A 14,257-nucleotide genomic window follows, 5' to 3' on the forward strand; every position below is an offset into this window, starting at 1 on the left:
TTGAGGCACACCTGCTCCCCCTTGGTTGGTTTTTGTTCGCTGATTCAAACTCTACTTGTTTCTGGTCTGTTCAGATTTTCTGTTTCTTCTTGGGTGTAGGTAGTTTGTGTGTTTCTAGGACTTTGTCAGTTTTGTCCAGATTATGTAAATTGTTGGTTTACAGTTCATAGTATTTTTTAATAAGCCTTTTTATTTCTGTGGTGTTGGTAGTCATGTCTCCCCTTTTGTTTCTGATTTTCATTATTTGTCCAAAATCAATTATTACTTTGCTTTTGCTGCTTTCAGAATTCTTTGTCTTTGGCATTTGGTAGTTTGATTTAATGTGGCTCAGTGTGGCTCTCTTTGTGTTTATTCTGTGTGTGTTCATCCTTCATGTTTATCCTGAACTTTCTGGATTTGTGTTTTCATTTCTCTTGTTAAATTTGGGACGCTTTCAGCCATTATTTCTTTCAATAGTCCTTGTGTCCCTTTCTCTCTTTCTCCTCCTTGGGGATTACCATAATGTGTATATTGGTTTGTATGATGGTGTACCACAGATCTCTTAAGCTTGTTCACATTTCTTTATTCTTTTTTTCTTTTTGTTCCTTAAATTTTCTATCTTCATGTTTGCCGAATCTTTCTTCTGCTAGCTGTAATCTCTTGGTCCAAAGCAGCAGAACTCTTCTAGGGAGTTTTAAATTTCAGTTATTGCACTTTTCAACTCCAGTATTTCTGCTTGGTTTTTCCCCTCCCCCCTCATGTTCTCTCTTATTTTCCTGAATTCCTTTAGTCCTTCATGTTTTCCGTTAGCTCTTTGGTCATTAGTCTGTAAAAAGGGGTGCTGATGCAACCAGAAATCTGTTAGTCTTTTATAAAGAGTATTTATTTGGGGTAAAAACTTACTGTTAGAAGCCCCTAAAGAGTCCAACTCAAGGCTGCTTTCTCACCAAATTTGAACACACAAACTACCTATACCTAAGAAGAAACAAAAGATCTCAAAAGACCAGAAACAAGTAAAGAGTTTGAATCAGTGAACAAGAACCAACCACGGGGAAGCAAATGTGCCTCAAGCAGGTGGGTGCCCACTTGAAGCAAGATGGCGGGCGATCTTTGCTGGGTTTCAGCCTTTCCCCCTGGGCTTTCTACATCAGTCTTGACTCTCTTGCCCATAGGTCAGCTGTTAGCTGTCAGGCATATGATCCATCTCTCTCTGGGGCTTTAGCTGTTGGAACCTTCTGTCACATGGCAGGATAAAAATGACAAAGTTCTGTCCTCTGTGTGTTGAGTGAGTTTCCATTTTATATCAGACTCGACAAGGGGGTGAGGACTCTACCTGAGTCATGCCTTACCAATGTGGGAGAATCAAACAAAGCCCAGAAGGCAACCGTACCAGGTAATCTAATCAAGAGACCCCCAACTGGAGCCAGTATAATCAAAGGGTTTCACACCCAGAGGAATAGATTAGTTTATAAACATTATCTTTTCTCTGTTTAGATTCATAAAGTATTCTCAAACTGTCACAGTCATATTTAAGAAAATTTTTTTTAAGTCTTTGGTATGTCCCATGTCTTATTTTCATTTATGATTTATATGACTTTATTTTGTTGCTTTGAATGGGTAGTCTTTTCATGTTTTTTTTGGTATGCCTTGTGATATTTTGCTTAAATCTTTTTTATTTTGTCTTTTTCTTGATTTGTCACTTTCGAGTTACTGGAGCCCTTTAATTGCATTTCAAACCTCTAAAACAGTTTTATTTGGTCAATTCTTCCTGGTTTTTCAGTGTTGCTGTGAGGTGACAGAACCCTGGAGTTTCTCACTGGGCTAATCTTGCAGACATCACTCTGCAGCCTTATTCTTTTGCTTCAGGTGACTGTAAGTTTTTTTAATTTGCTCTACGTTTTTGAGCAATGCCCTGAGTAATTTTTGAATTGAGTGAAGGAGATACGAGCTCCTTGCATCAGTCCTTTGGTAGTCCCTATGCAGGTTAGAACAGGTAAACACAATAATTAGCTATCCCTAGTACTTAATGTATTTCTTCTATTTTGCTGTCTACTGAATTCTTTGTCTTTTGATAATTTGATTGTCATGTGTCTCAGTGTAGATCTCTCTGTTTATCTTATCTGTAGTTTCTTGGCCTTTTTGGTTGGGTAGATTATCATTTATCAAAATCTATAAAGTTATTGGTCATTATTTCTTCTAATATTCTTGGTAATAGGGCAAGTTAAAATGCTGTTCTTTCTGAGAATCAACTAGTTTTTTTGTTTTTTTTTTAATAAATGCCCCTGTAATTGTTTCATATGTTTGGTTAATTTCTAAAGTTGTTAAAAAGTTGATTTTGACAATTTTACCAGCATTCTCATTTATTGTATGATGTGGCAGGTTTTTGGAGGGCATTACTCCACTATTGCGCAAGTGCTGGCCCTTGTATTAGCCCATTCATGTTAAATAGATTTTTAAAAAAGATTTATTTATTTCTCCCCCCCTCATTTTTATGCTTGCTCTCTGCTCTGTTTGTCTTCTTTTTAGGAGGCACTGGGAACTGAACCCAGGACCTCCCATGTGGGAGGGAGGCACCCAATTATTTGAGCCACCTCCTCACTTTCTCATTGTGTCTCTTATTGTGTTTCTTCACTGTGTCTCTTTGTTGTGTCACCTCGCTGCATCATCTTGTTGCGTCATTTCATCGAGCCAGCCTACTGTGTCATACTGTTGTGTCAGCTTGCTGTCTTGCTCATCTTCTTTAGGATGTGCTGGGAACTGAATCTGGGACCTCCCATGTGGTTCCTGTTGATTTTGTAACTATATTTTGTGATATTTCCTTAATGGTTGTGCTAGCTATTACAATATCTTTCTTAATCTATTTTCCCCCCCCAGGTACTGTGGTTCAGGGGATAAAACCCATGATCTCATATGTGGGAAGCTGGCACTCAACCACTGAGCCACATTGGCTCGCCTGAGTTGTTTTTTAATTTGTGTTACTTGTTGTTTGTTTGTTTAGGAGGCACTGGGAACTGAACCTGGGACCTCCCATGTGGAAGCAGACACTCAACCACTTGAGCCACATCTGCTCCCCATTGTTTAATGTATTATATTCTTCTGCAAATTGACATGGTCTTAATTTTCATAAAATAGGGGAAATTTGCTCCAGTAAAGCTCCATTTCCTCCCCCTCTTTTTCTTTAATTTTTATTTTTCTTATATGCTCTAAGTCCAGCAATACTGTGTTATAATTATTGCTTTACACAGTCTTATCCTTTTAAAAGACAAAACTACATTTGTGCAGCATTTTTATTTAGTCATATACTTATAATTTCCAGAGCTTGTACTTACTCCTGTGAATTTGAGTTCATATCTGGTATCTTTTTCTTTTACCCTGAAGGACAGTGTTTAGTATTTCTTGTAAGGTAGGTTTGCTAGAAATGAATTCTCCCAGCTGAGCTGGAGTTGGAGATCTTCGCAGCCTTAAGGAAAAATACCAGTCTCCCACTGTTCTTATATTGAATTTAGCTATTTCTCATGAATAAACACTTCTCAATTTAATTGCCTTTGGATGATTTCCAGAGCCCTGAAATGTGTGTTTTTGAAGAATCTGTACAGTTTTATTTTGGGGAAAGGATTTTTTGACGTCTTCCCTCTGCCAAAGCTGATAGTCCGTTTACCTGATGTTTTTGCAGAATACGGGTGACTTTCTGTGCCATCTTGAGCTATGTCCCTTGGTTTATAGAGATTTGGGCTCAAATCGAGGGAGCCTTAAAAGCACACCTACTTCTAAGCTGCTTGTGGTTGGGGGTAGGGCACGGCACGACGGCGCCCTTATCGCCTTGCCTGGCCCTCGAGCAGCCAAACCTGTCTTTGCAGGAGGCGTCCTGAGGCTTAGCCCTTTGGAACATCTTCCTGGTCCATTTGAGCCTTTCTGGTTCCCTGTCCCCCCTCTCCTGTGGACAGCCCATCCGGGTCTGCTCTGCAGAAGGTGTGAGGAGGCTCAGAAGAGGGGCCGTCCTGGCTGAGGATTTCGTTCTTCTCCCATCCCCCTTTGCACAGCCAGGGTGCTGGGCGCTGGGTGAGGTGGCGGACTCTCCCTGTAGCTCATGCCCTGGTGGATGTTTCAAGGGAGAGGGGAGAGGGAGAGGGGCGAGGGGCGAGGGGCGAGGGGCAAGGGGCGAGGGGCGAGGGGAGAGGGGCGAGGGGCGAGGGGCGAGGGGAGAGGGGAGAGGTATTCGCCCTCGGGACCAACATGCCAGCCATCCTACCAGTTTTGGGGAGAAATTGCAAATATAATGCTGCAGTACACTTTACTGATTAGGTCTCTTGCCTCCTGGACAGAATTTCCGTCAGGAAAAAAAAAGCCTAATGTTATTTTATTGCTGCCTTTCTCTTTCTACAGATAATGCCTCAAACCCCTCCGTAACCAGATGCCTTTACCTTTCTCTTTTGGCAGAGGAATGTCATGGCATCCGGAGTCGTGCCGCAGATTTCCCTGATCATGGGCCCGTGTGCTGGTGGGGCGGTCTACTCCCCGGCCTTAACAGACTTCACGTTCATGGTAAAGGTAAGAAAGAAGGGCCTGTTTCTGGTGCCCTTGGAGAATTGTACTGTTCCCACTCTGCAATAAAAGTAACTCCTGACCTGGATCTTGTTTGTTATCTGCACTCTCACTGGCTTTCAGTATCCTGAGAAGCTCTTAGGGAAGAGAAGGTGTTGGCATGAGATCTGTGGCTTATCCCGGGCCTTCAGTGGTAGCAGGGGCTTGTATGTTCTCCGCTGCTGGATGGTGTCACTTGATCTGAATTGCAAATGATTTGCAAGTACTCAGAGGATTCTGTCCTCTTTCCAGACTGGTGAATGTTTACTGCATCCTATTCAAAAGTTTATCATGGAAGGTTTTTTTCTATGATTTATTTTATTGATAAGTTGTTTCTTAAGTCTCACCTTTGCCTCTTTGGTTATTTGATGCCATTTTATTGCATGGTTTCTGTAAATGGTAGTGGATAGATCTGATCTCCAACTTCATTGTGAAAGTTCCATATCTTTATTACGTTATTTCGATGAAATGATATTTTAAAATTATTTTTATTAAATGAGTCTCCTTGAGTACATACTTAATTTGAATCCTTATTTATTATTTTAAAGTAGCTTTTTGCTTTTCAAAGTTTTTTTTTTTAATTTTTAAAAATGTATTGAAGTATATCACTCAAACATACATAAACAATAAGTATATAATAATAGTTGTGAACTTACAAAACAAACATATATAACATCATACAGGACTCTCAGAACTTACCCTATCACCAATAACTTGCATTGTTATTAAAAATTTTCACTAATGACTAAAGAGCATTGTCAAAATATTGCTACTAAACAAAATATTTTTCTCCCAACCAATCCTATTATTATCTTCATATCATTTATATATGAACATACATGAACAATTAAGTGTAAAAGTTGTGAACTTAAAAAGCAAACATGTATAACATCATACAGGTGTCCTGTACATCAACCCTCCACCAACAACTTGCATTGTCATGAGATGTTTATTACAAATTATGAAAGAATTGTCAAAATCTTACTACTAATTATAGTCCTTATCTTATATTTGGTGTATTTTCCCCCCAACCCACCCTATTATTATTTAAATATATATTTTAAGTCGGAAGTTATAAACTTGTAAAACAATCATGCACATGTGCAGAATTCCCAAACAACACCCCTCTTTCAGAACAACACAGTGTGGTGTAACATTTGTTACAAATAATATAGTATCATCTGATTGTTACCACATCCATAGTATACATTTGGCACACATTTTCCATACTGCCACGTTATCAACACAGTACATCTTTGGCATAGACACAAGAATATTATATTATTATTGCTAACCACAGTCCATAGGTCACTCCAGTTGTATCTTTCCCATGCTTCTCCACATTCCCACCACCCTGCAATAGTGATGTACATTTTTTTATGCATTTTTTTTGAAATTTTTTTTTAGATTTTTAAATTTTTTTATTTCTCTCCCCTTCCCCCCGCCCCCAGTTGTCTGTTCTCTGTGTCCATTTGCTGTGTGTTCTTCTGTGTCTGCCTGTATTCTTGTCAGCAGCACTGGGAATCTGTGTCTCTGTTGCTTCATCTTGCTGAGTCAGCTCTCTGTGTGTGCGGTGCCACTTCTGGGCAGGCTGCACTTTTTTCACGTGGGGTGTCTCTCCTTACAGGGTGCACTCCTTGCACATGGTGCTCCCCTATGCGGGAGATACCACTGTGTGGCACGGCACTCCTTGCGTGCAAAAGTACTGTGCATTGGCCAGCTCACCACACGGGTTAGGACGCCCTGGGTTTGAACCCTGGACCTCCCATGTGGTAGATGGATGCTCTATCTGTTGAACCAAATCTGCTTCCCAGTGATGTACATTTGCTCTAGCTAACAAGGACACTCTTGCATCTGTACCATCAACCACAGTTCTCACCCACCTCTTGGTTTACTGTGCTGTCCAGTTCCTAGATTACTCTCTAGCATTCTGTCAATTGGCATTTACATACCTAGACTACCATTTTCAGCCACATCCCCATTTATAGCTGTTACTCACTGTATTACCATCCACTCTATACATTTCCACACCTTTACAGTAAAGCTAATTAAAACTTATGCATACATTAAACCTCACTAGTCCACTCAGTCCTCCTCTTATCTCCTTTCAGAATCTACTACCTACCACCAGGTCTTGAAGATATTTTTCCAATAATTTCTTCTAAAAGTTTTATTTTTAGTTTTTTGAACCATTTTGAGTTAATTTTTGGATAAGGGGTGAGATAGGGGTCCTTTTTCCTTCTTTCAGCTATGGATAGCCAGTTCTTTCAGCACCATTTGTTGAATGGATTGTTCTGCCCGAGCTGTGTGAGTTTGACAGGCTAGTCAAAAATCACTTGACCATACCTGTGAGGATCTGTTTCTGAACCATAAATTTGGTTCCATTGGTCTATTGTGTCTATCTTTAGGCCAGCACCATGCTGTTTTTACCACTATAGGTAGGTATTATGATTTAGAATCTGGAGATAGGGTTCACTCTTCCTTTTTATGATGTTTCTGGCTATTCAGGGCTTCTTACCCTTCCAAATAAATTTAATGATTGTGTTTTCAATTTTTTTTTAATGGTGGTGGAATTTTTATCAGGATTGCATTAAATTTGTATATCAATTTGAGTAGAATTGACATCTCAATGATATTCAGTCTTCCAATCCATGAGCGTGGAATATTCTTCCAGTTATTTAGGGCTTTTTTTTTTTAAAGATTTATTTTTTATTTATTTATCCCCCCCCCCTCAGTTGTCTTCTCTCTGTGTCCATTCACTGTGTGTTCTTCTGTGACCGCTTCTATCCTTATCAGTGGCACCGGGAATCAGTGTTTCTTTTTGTTGCGTCATCTTGTTCTATCAGCTCTCTTGTGTGTGCAGTGCCATTCTTGGGCAGGCTGCACTTTCTTTCACGCTGGGCGGCTCTCCTTACGGGGCGCAGTCCTTGTGCGTGGGGCTCCCCTACATGGGGGACACTCCTGTGTGGCACAGCACTCCTTGGGTGCATCAGCACTGTGCATGGGCCAGCTCCACACGGGTCAAGGAGGCCCGGGGTTTGATCCGCGGACCTCCCATGTGGTAGATGGATGTCCTATCCATTGGGCCAAGTCAACTTCCCTATTTAAGGCTTTTTAGATTTGTTTTCACACTGACTTGCAGTTTTCTGAATACAAGTGCTTTACCTCATTGGTTAAGTTTATTCCTATTTGAGTTTTATCTGTCATATTTTATTTTCACCACTCTTTTGACACTTTTAGTTACTTTCATTGATATAATCTTCATTTCTAGACTCTCTTCCAGGCCCTTCTCTCCTATCTTTTCTTTTCAGGCTCTAAGAGCATAACCTTTAGTATTTCCTGAAAATCTCTTCTCTCGCTTAGAAATTCTCTCAGTTTCTGTTTATCTGTGAATATTCTAATTTTGTCCTCAGTTTTGAAAGACAGTCTTGCTGGATATAAGATTCTTGGTTGGAAGTTTTTTCTCTTGTAATATCTTAAATATATCAGATCACTGTCTTCTTGCCTCCATGGTTTCTGGTGAGAAACCAGCACTTAATCTTACTGGATATCCCTTAAATGTTATGTATTGCTTTTCTCTTGCTGCTCTCAGAATTCTCTCTTTGTCTTTGGCATTTGACATTCTGATGAGTATGTGTCTTGGAGTTGGTCTATTTAGATTTTCGGATGGGAGTATGCTGTGCTTCTTGGACAAGGATATCTATGTCCTTCAGTAGTGTTGGGAAATTTTCTACATTATTTTTTCAGATATTCCTTCTGCCCCTTTTCCCTTGTTTTCTCCTTCTGGGACATCCATGACACATATGTTTGCATGCCTTTTGCTGTCATTTAGTTCCCTGAGACCTTGTTCAATTTTTTCCATTCTTTTCTTCATCTGTTCCTTTGTATGTTCACTTTCAGAGGCCATTTCTTCAAGCTCACCAATCCTTTCTTCTGCCTCCTCAAATCTATTATATGATTGCAATGTCTTTTAAATTTAATTTATTGCACCTTTCATTCCCATAAGAGCTGCTGTTTTTCTATGTATGCTTTCAAATTCTTTGTGCTCATCCAATGTCTTCTTTTTTTTTTTCAGATTCATTTTTTATTTCTCTCCCCTTCCCTGCCCACCCCCTCTCCCCCCTCCAGTTGTCTGCTCTCTGTGTCCGTTTGCTGTGTGTTCTTCTGTGTCCAACTGTATTCTTGCCAGTGGCACTGGGAATCTGTGTCTCTTTTTGTTGAGTCATCTTGCTGCGTCAGCTCTCCGTGTGTGCGGCGCCACTCCTGGGCAGGCTGTACTTTTTTCGTGGTGGGCGGCTCTACTTACGGGGTGCACTTGTTGCTCGTGGGGCTCCCCTATGCAGGGGACACCCCTGTGGGGCACGGCACTCCTTGAGTGCATCAGTGGTACGTGTGGACCAGCTCCACACGGGTCAAGGAGGCCCAGGGTTTGAACCGCGGACATCCCATGTGGTAGATGGACACTCTATCCATAGAGCCAAATCCGCTTCCCTCCAATGTCTTCTTAATATCCTTAATCTCTTTAGCCATCTCATGGAGTGTATTAAGGAGATTTGTTTGAACATCTATGATTAGTTTTCTCAACTCCTTTATGTCATCTGGAGGCTTATCTTGTTCGTTTAACTGGGCCACAGCTTCCTGTTTCTTGGTGTGGATTGTAATTTTTTCTTGGTGTCTTGGCATCTGGCTTACTAGAGTATTTATTCTAGGTGCAGTTTTTCTCTTTAGTTTAGGGCTTCTTGCCCTTTCTCCCTTGCTGGTTGTGCAGTAGGAGCCAAGCATGTAGTTGGTGCTATAAGCTGTGGAGGCTCAAGCTGCCCTCATTGCACCAGGGACCAGTGAAGCTTCTTCCAACTTTCTCCTTTGCTAGGGGTAGGCCAGAGTCACCGCTGTGTGTAATAATCCAAATGCAGGCCTAGGCTGTAGTTGCCCAGAGAGACTGATGAAGCTTCATATTCCTTTCTCCCCTGCCTGGAATGGGGGTGGAGCCGCAGGTGTGGGCAGCAATCCATGCATTGTGGGTCCAAGATGACCACAGTTGCCCTGGTAGATTTGTGATTTTCAGTCTATGCCAGACAAAGTTACCTGCAGTTACCTGTGTAGGCTGGTGCAGGGCTCCTCAGCCTCCTCTCTGCCAGAGGCCGGCCTGAAGCCTAGGCTAGGGCTGTAGGCTGATCTGCATGAAAGAAACTGATTCCTGCCGACACTGAGAGTTTCATTCAGCCCGGCTTCCCCTCAGGCTGGGAGCAGAGTCAAAATGGCAGCCACTGGCCTCTTTCTTTCTTGGACTGGTTCACTCCCTGGCTGTTCCCAGGGTTATCTCTTAGCCAGTCAAGTCTACCAATCAGGAGCTGAAATTGGCTGCCAATTGTCTCCTCCTCCCCTGTTTCTGGGAAATGGAGCTTCAAATTCCAGCCACAGAATAGCTCCTGGGAGTGCTCGTGCCGCCAGTATAGGATAATCACTGGCTTTCATGGCTTGGCCGGTAATGTCCTGGAGAGGCTGGCGCAGGTCCCTGCAGCTTCCTACCTGCTGGAGGTGGCACTAAGTCCTAGGCTAGAGCTGCAATATGATCTGGATGGGAAGAAGTCGGTCCCTACCAGCACTGGGATTTTTAGTCTGCCCCGCTTTCCCTTGTGCCAGGTGTGGAGTTAAGATGACGGCTCCCGGCCTCTTCCTGATTTGGACAGGCTCAAACTTCAGCTCTTCTCAGGATTATATTGTAGCCTGCTGAATTTACTCATCAGTAACTGAAGTTGGTGCCTAATCGTTTTTTCCATGGAAGTGGAGCTTTCAATTCTAGCCATGGAACAGCTCCTGAGGTGCCTCCTGTGGAGGATGGGCACTGGCCTCCAGGGCGTGGAGCCTCTACTTATGAGTCTTCTGTGCAGATGGGCAGTCTCCTCCTTCTGCTCCTTCAAGGATGTGGCTGGATGCTCCTCTGCTCTCCTGGAGCCCCCAAACAGGTGCTTCAGCTAGCTCCAGAGAGCTCTGGTTGTTTGCTAACTACCCTGTAGCAAGAGTTGACTCTAGGAGCTCCTTACTCCACTGCCATCTTGCTGGTTCTCCCTTCTGTGTTCCTCTTCAAAGTTTTTAATAAAAATGAGCAGTAAATACCAATACAGAAAAGTTGGGGGAAGAAAGTAAACATAATCATCCAGCTTGAGGAGAACAGTGCTCTCAGATCAGACACTCCTGTTAGGGTGTGTAAGTGGAAATATTTTTTTTCTCAAGAGCAGTTTGGAGGTAGGAATTTAGAAGTTTAGAAAAGTGCTTATTCTTTGACCCAACTAGTCTGTTCTTAGGATTCAATCTTAAGGAAAGGATTTAGAAGGTGCCCAAGAATTTATGTCAAGGATGTATACCACGGCATTGTTGAGTAGAGTGACAGATTTAAGATAACTTAAATGTTCAATAGGGATGGGTTTTAAGAATTAACATGAATGTATCTCTTACTTCCTGGACAAAACAGAATTCTCTCACCTTTGCCCGGTAAATCTACACATCCACAGCTGCCTGGTGCTTCCCCAGGCCTTTGCTCCTGTTGTAAATGGAGGCGGTGGCATCAGTTCCTCTGGCTAAGGCATCGTTCCCCCCTGCCCCCCACGTGTACAGCATTCTCCACACCTTCTCAGGGGCTTTCCGCAGTCAGTTCTCTTCTCTCCCTTTTATTGTCTTTAATCTCTCCCTTGGTCCTGGATCCTCCCATCAGAACTTAATCATGTTTAGGTCTTTCCTATCTTCAAAACCAAAAGTAGTCTGTATCCCCCTCTAGCTATTGTCTTGTTTCTATCTTCTCATTCCTTCCTTAACATATTTAAATTTGGCGCTGTCCCTCCCGTCCATCAAACCTGTTTTTCTAAGCTTATCAAAGACTTCCATGCTACTGTACGGGCAATGTAGTTTAGTTCTCATCTTCCTCAATCTTACTGCAACATTTTTTTCCTTGGCTTCTGTGATGCCACATTCACAATTTTCCTCACCTGTCTCTGGCCATACTTTCATGATTTCCATTGCCAGTTCACCCTATTTCTCTAAATGCCGGAGCCCACCACAGACTATAGCTTTTTGTTCTGTGTCTTCATCCTAAGCAATCCAGTCCTCCACCTGCTAAATCTTGTTTTGGTGATACCCATTTCTTGTTACCCACAACTAATCATCAAGTCCTTTGAATTCTACATCTTAAATATTCCATGAGTTTAATGAGAGTACAGTAAATATTTATCTTCAAGTTCACTGATTCTATCTTCTGCTGGCTCCAATCTGCTGTTGAACCCTCTAGGGAATTTCTGATTTCTGTTACTGTAATCTTCAGCTCTACTGAGTTCCTTTTCATAACTTCTATCTCTCTGTTGATACACTCTTTGAGTCCATCTCTCATTTTTTCTGATATCTTTAAGATTCATCCATGTTTTCACATGTATCAGATTTTCATTCCTTTTTATAGGTGAGTGATATTCTCTTGTATGGCTGTAACACATTTTGTTTAATCATCGCTTGATGGACACGCTGGTTGCGTCCATCTTCTGGCAGTTGTGAATAATGCTGCTCTGAATATTTGTGTGAAAATACCTGGTTGAGTAGTCCTTGCTTTCAGTTCTTTATATACCTTGATGTGGGATCACCAGGTCATATGGTAATTCTGTACTTAACTTTCTGATGAGCTGCCAAACTGTCTTCCACAGCAGTTACTCTATTTTACATTTCCACCAACAATGAGGTTTTATTTCTCTGTAATTGTTAGTTTCTTAATAATTTTTTAATAGTAGTCATTCTAGTAGATATGAAATGGTATTTAATTGTGGTTTTGATTTGCATTTCCCTAATAGCTAGTGATGATGAGCATCTTTTCATGTGCTTATTAGCCATTTGTATATCTTCTTTAAAGAAATATCTGTTCAAGTCTTTTGCCAATTTCTAATTGGGTTGTCTTTTTGTTATTGTAGGAGTTCTTTATATATTCAGGATATTAAATTCTTATCAGGTATATGGCTTCCAAATATTTTCTACCATTAATTGGGTTGTCTTTTTACTTGTATGATGAAATCCTTTGTACAAAAGCTTTTAATTTTCATGAGGTCTCATTTATCTGTTTTCTACTTTTGCTGCTTGTGGTTTGAGTATGAAGCCTAAGAAACCATTGCCTAACACAAGGACAACATGGATGAATCTTGAAGACCTTATGTTGTTTGAAGCAAGCCAGTCACTAAAAGACAAATGTTTTGTGAACTCACTGATATGACCTAAGCAAATTGAGCAGACTCACAGAGCTTGAATATGGAAGATAGGTTATCAGGAGACAGAAAGCGAATAGGGCAAAACCTTTGATAAGGTGGAAGGGGGTGGTTGGGCAGTGGATGGGGGTGATTGTGGTGCAGGGATGTGAGAGGGGTTGATGGTGAGGGTGAGCAGGGTTGGGGGATTGGGATGGACTGTCCATGCAACTGGGGGGAGGACTGGAGGAGGGAGCATGTGAATTCTGGGAATTTGTAGGTCTGTAAATGAAACTACAATGGAGGGGAATGATTTTTTTGGGCAAATATGGCAGGGGAGGGTCAATGGTACAGGGTGTTGGTGGTGGGGAGATATGTGAGAAAGGGTGCACCTAGGGTATGCTTCTGTGGAGTATGAATGTGTTCATCTTGAAGTAGGGTGGTATCTCAGTGCGTGGAGAACCGCACAATAAACAAGAAAATAGTAAACTCCCACCTGGGGAGTCCTGATATGTTCTCAAATAGGGGGGCAAGAATCTCTTGAGAACATAGGCAGTGCCTAATAAAAGAAAACAGACCATTATGTCAGTCCCTCCATATTAATGCATGCAATTATGAACGGAAACTTAATGGTTTCCATAAGTTCTGAGGGGAGGGGAGGGAGGAATGAGTGAAACGTGGGGCATCTTTGGGACATTGGAGTTGTACTGCATGGTCTTGCAGTGACAGATACATTTTGTATGAACCTATAAAAGTATATGGTGCAAAAGGTAAACCATAATGTAAACCACTGACCATGGTGCTTTGATATGTTCATTGATTGTTACAAATGAGCCTACTCATGTAGGATGTTATTGGTCGGGGAGGATATGGGGGGCAGGGAGTGGGGTGTATGGGAATCCCCTGTATTTTCTATATGACTTTTCTGTAACCTAAACCTTCTCAGAAAATAAAGTGGGGGGAAAAAAGACATTGGGGGAACTTACAGAAGAAATTGTCAATATACATAAAAGACAAGAAAGCTTATGGTGATTAAAGGCACAATGCTAAAAAATTTTTAAAAATTAAAAATTTTAAAAATTTATTGTTGTTATTTTTTGTAGGCTTTGGTTTTGAGGAGGTTTTAGGTTACAGAGGGATTCCAGCTGTGATGATCACTGATCTGTGGTGGTGGTGGGAGGATGTGTGTGGAGGTACACCTGGGGCTTGCCTCTCTGGAATGTGAGTGTGTTCATGTGGTCAAAAGTTTATAATTTTGATGAGGTCTCCTTTATCAATTTTCTGCTTTTGTTGCTTGTGGTTTGGATATGAAGTCTAAAAAAAATCATTGCCTAAGACGAGGCCCTGAAGATGTTTCCTATGTTTTCTTCTGGAGTTTTAGAGTTCTGTTTCTCCTATTTAAAGGTCTATGACCCATTTAAAATTGGTTTTTGTTTGTGGTTTTAATTCTTTTTTCTTAATTCTTTTGCACATGGACATCCAGT

The 14,257-nt window shown here is 41.4% G+C and overlaps 1 protein-coding gene across 1 annotated transcript in view; it reads left to right on the forward strand.

The window, feature by feature from the left end:
• PCCB (propionyl-CoA carboxylase subunit beta) overlaps nucleotides 1–14,257 on the forward strand; it is a 112,495-nt gene that overhangs the window by 13,696 nt on the left and 84,542 nt on the right. Inside the window, exon 6 of the mRNA XM_004477644.5 lies at nucleotides 4,417–4,527. Within this exon, the coding sequence (XP_004477701.2) occupies nucleotides 4,417–4,527 (111 nt within the window). The remainder of the gene's footprint in view (nucleotides 1–4,416; nucleotides 4,528–14,257) is intronic.

Source organism: Dasypus novemcinctus, chromosome 4 (genome assembly GCF_030445035.2).
Source record: "Dasypus novemcinctus isolate mDasNov1 chromosome 4, mDasNov1.1.hap2, whole genome shotgun sequence".
In the NCBI taxonomy this organism is placed as follows: Eukaryota; Metazoa; Chordata; class Mammalia; order Cingulata; family Dasypodidae; genus Dasypus; species Dasypus novemcinctus.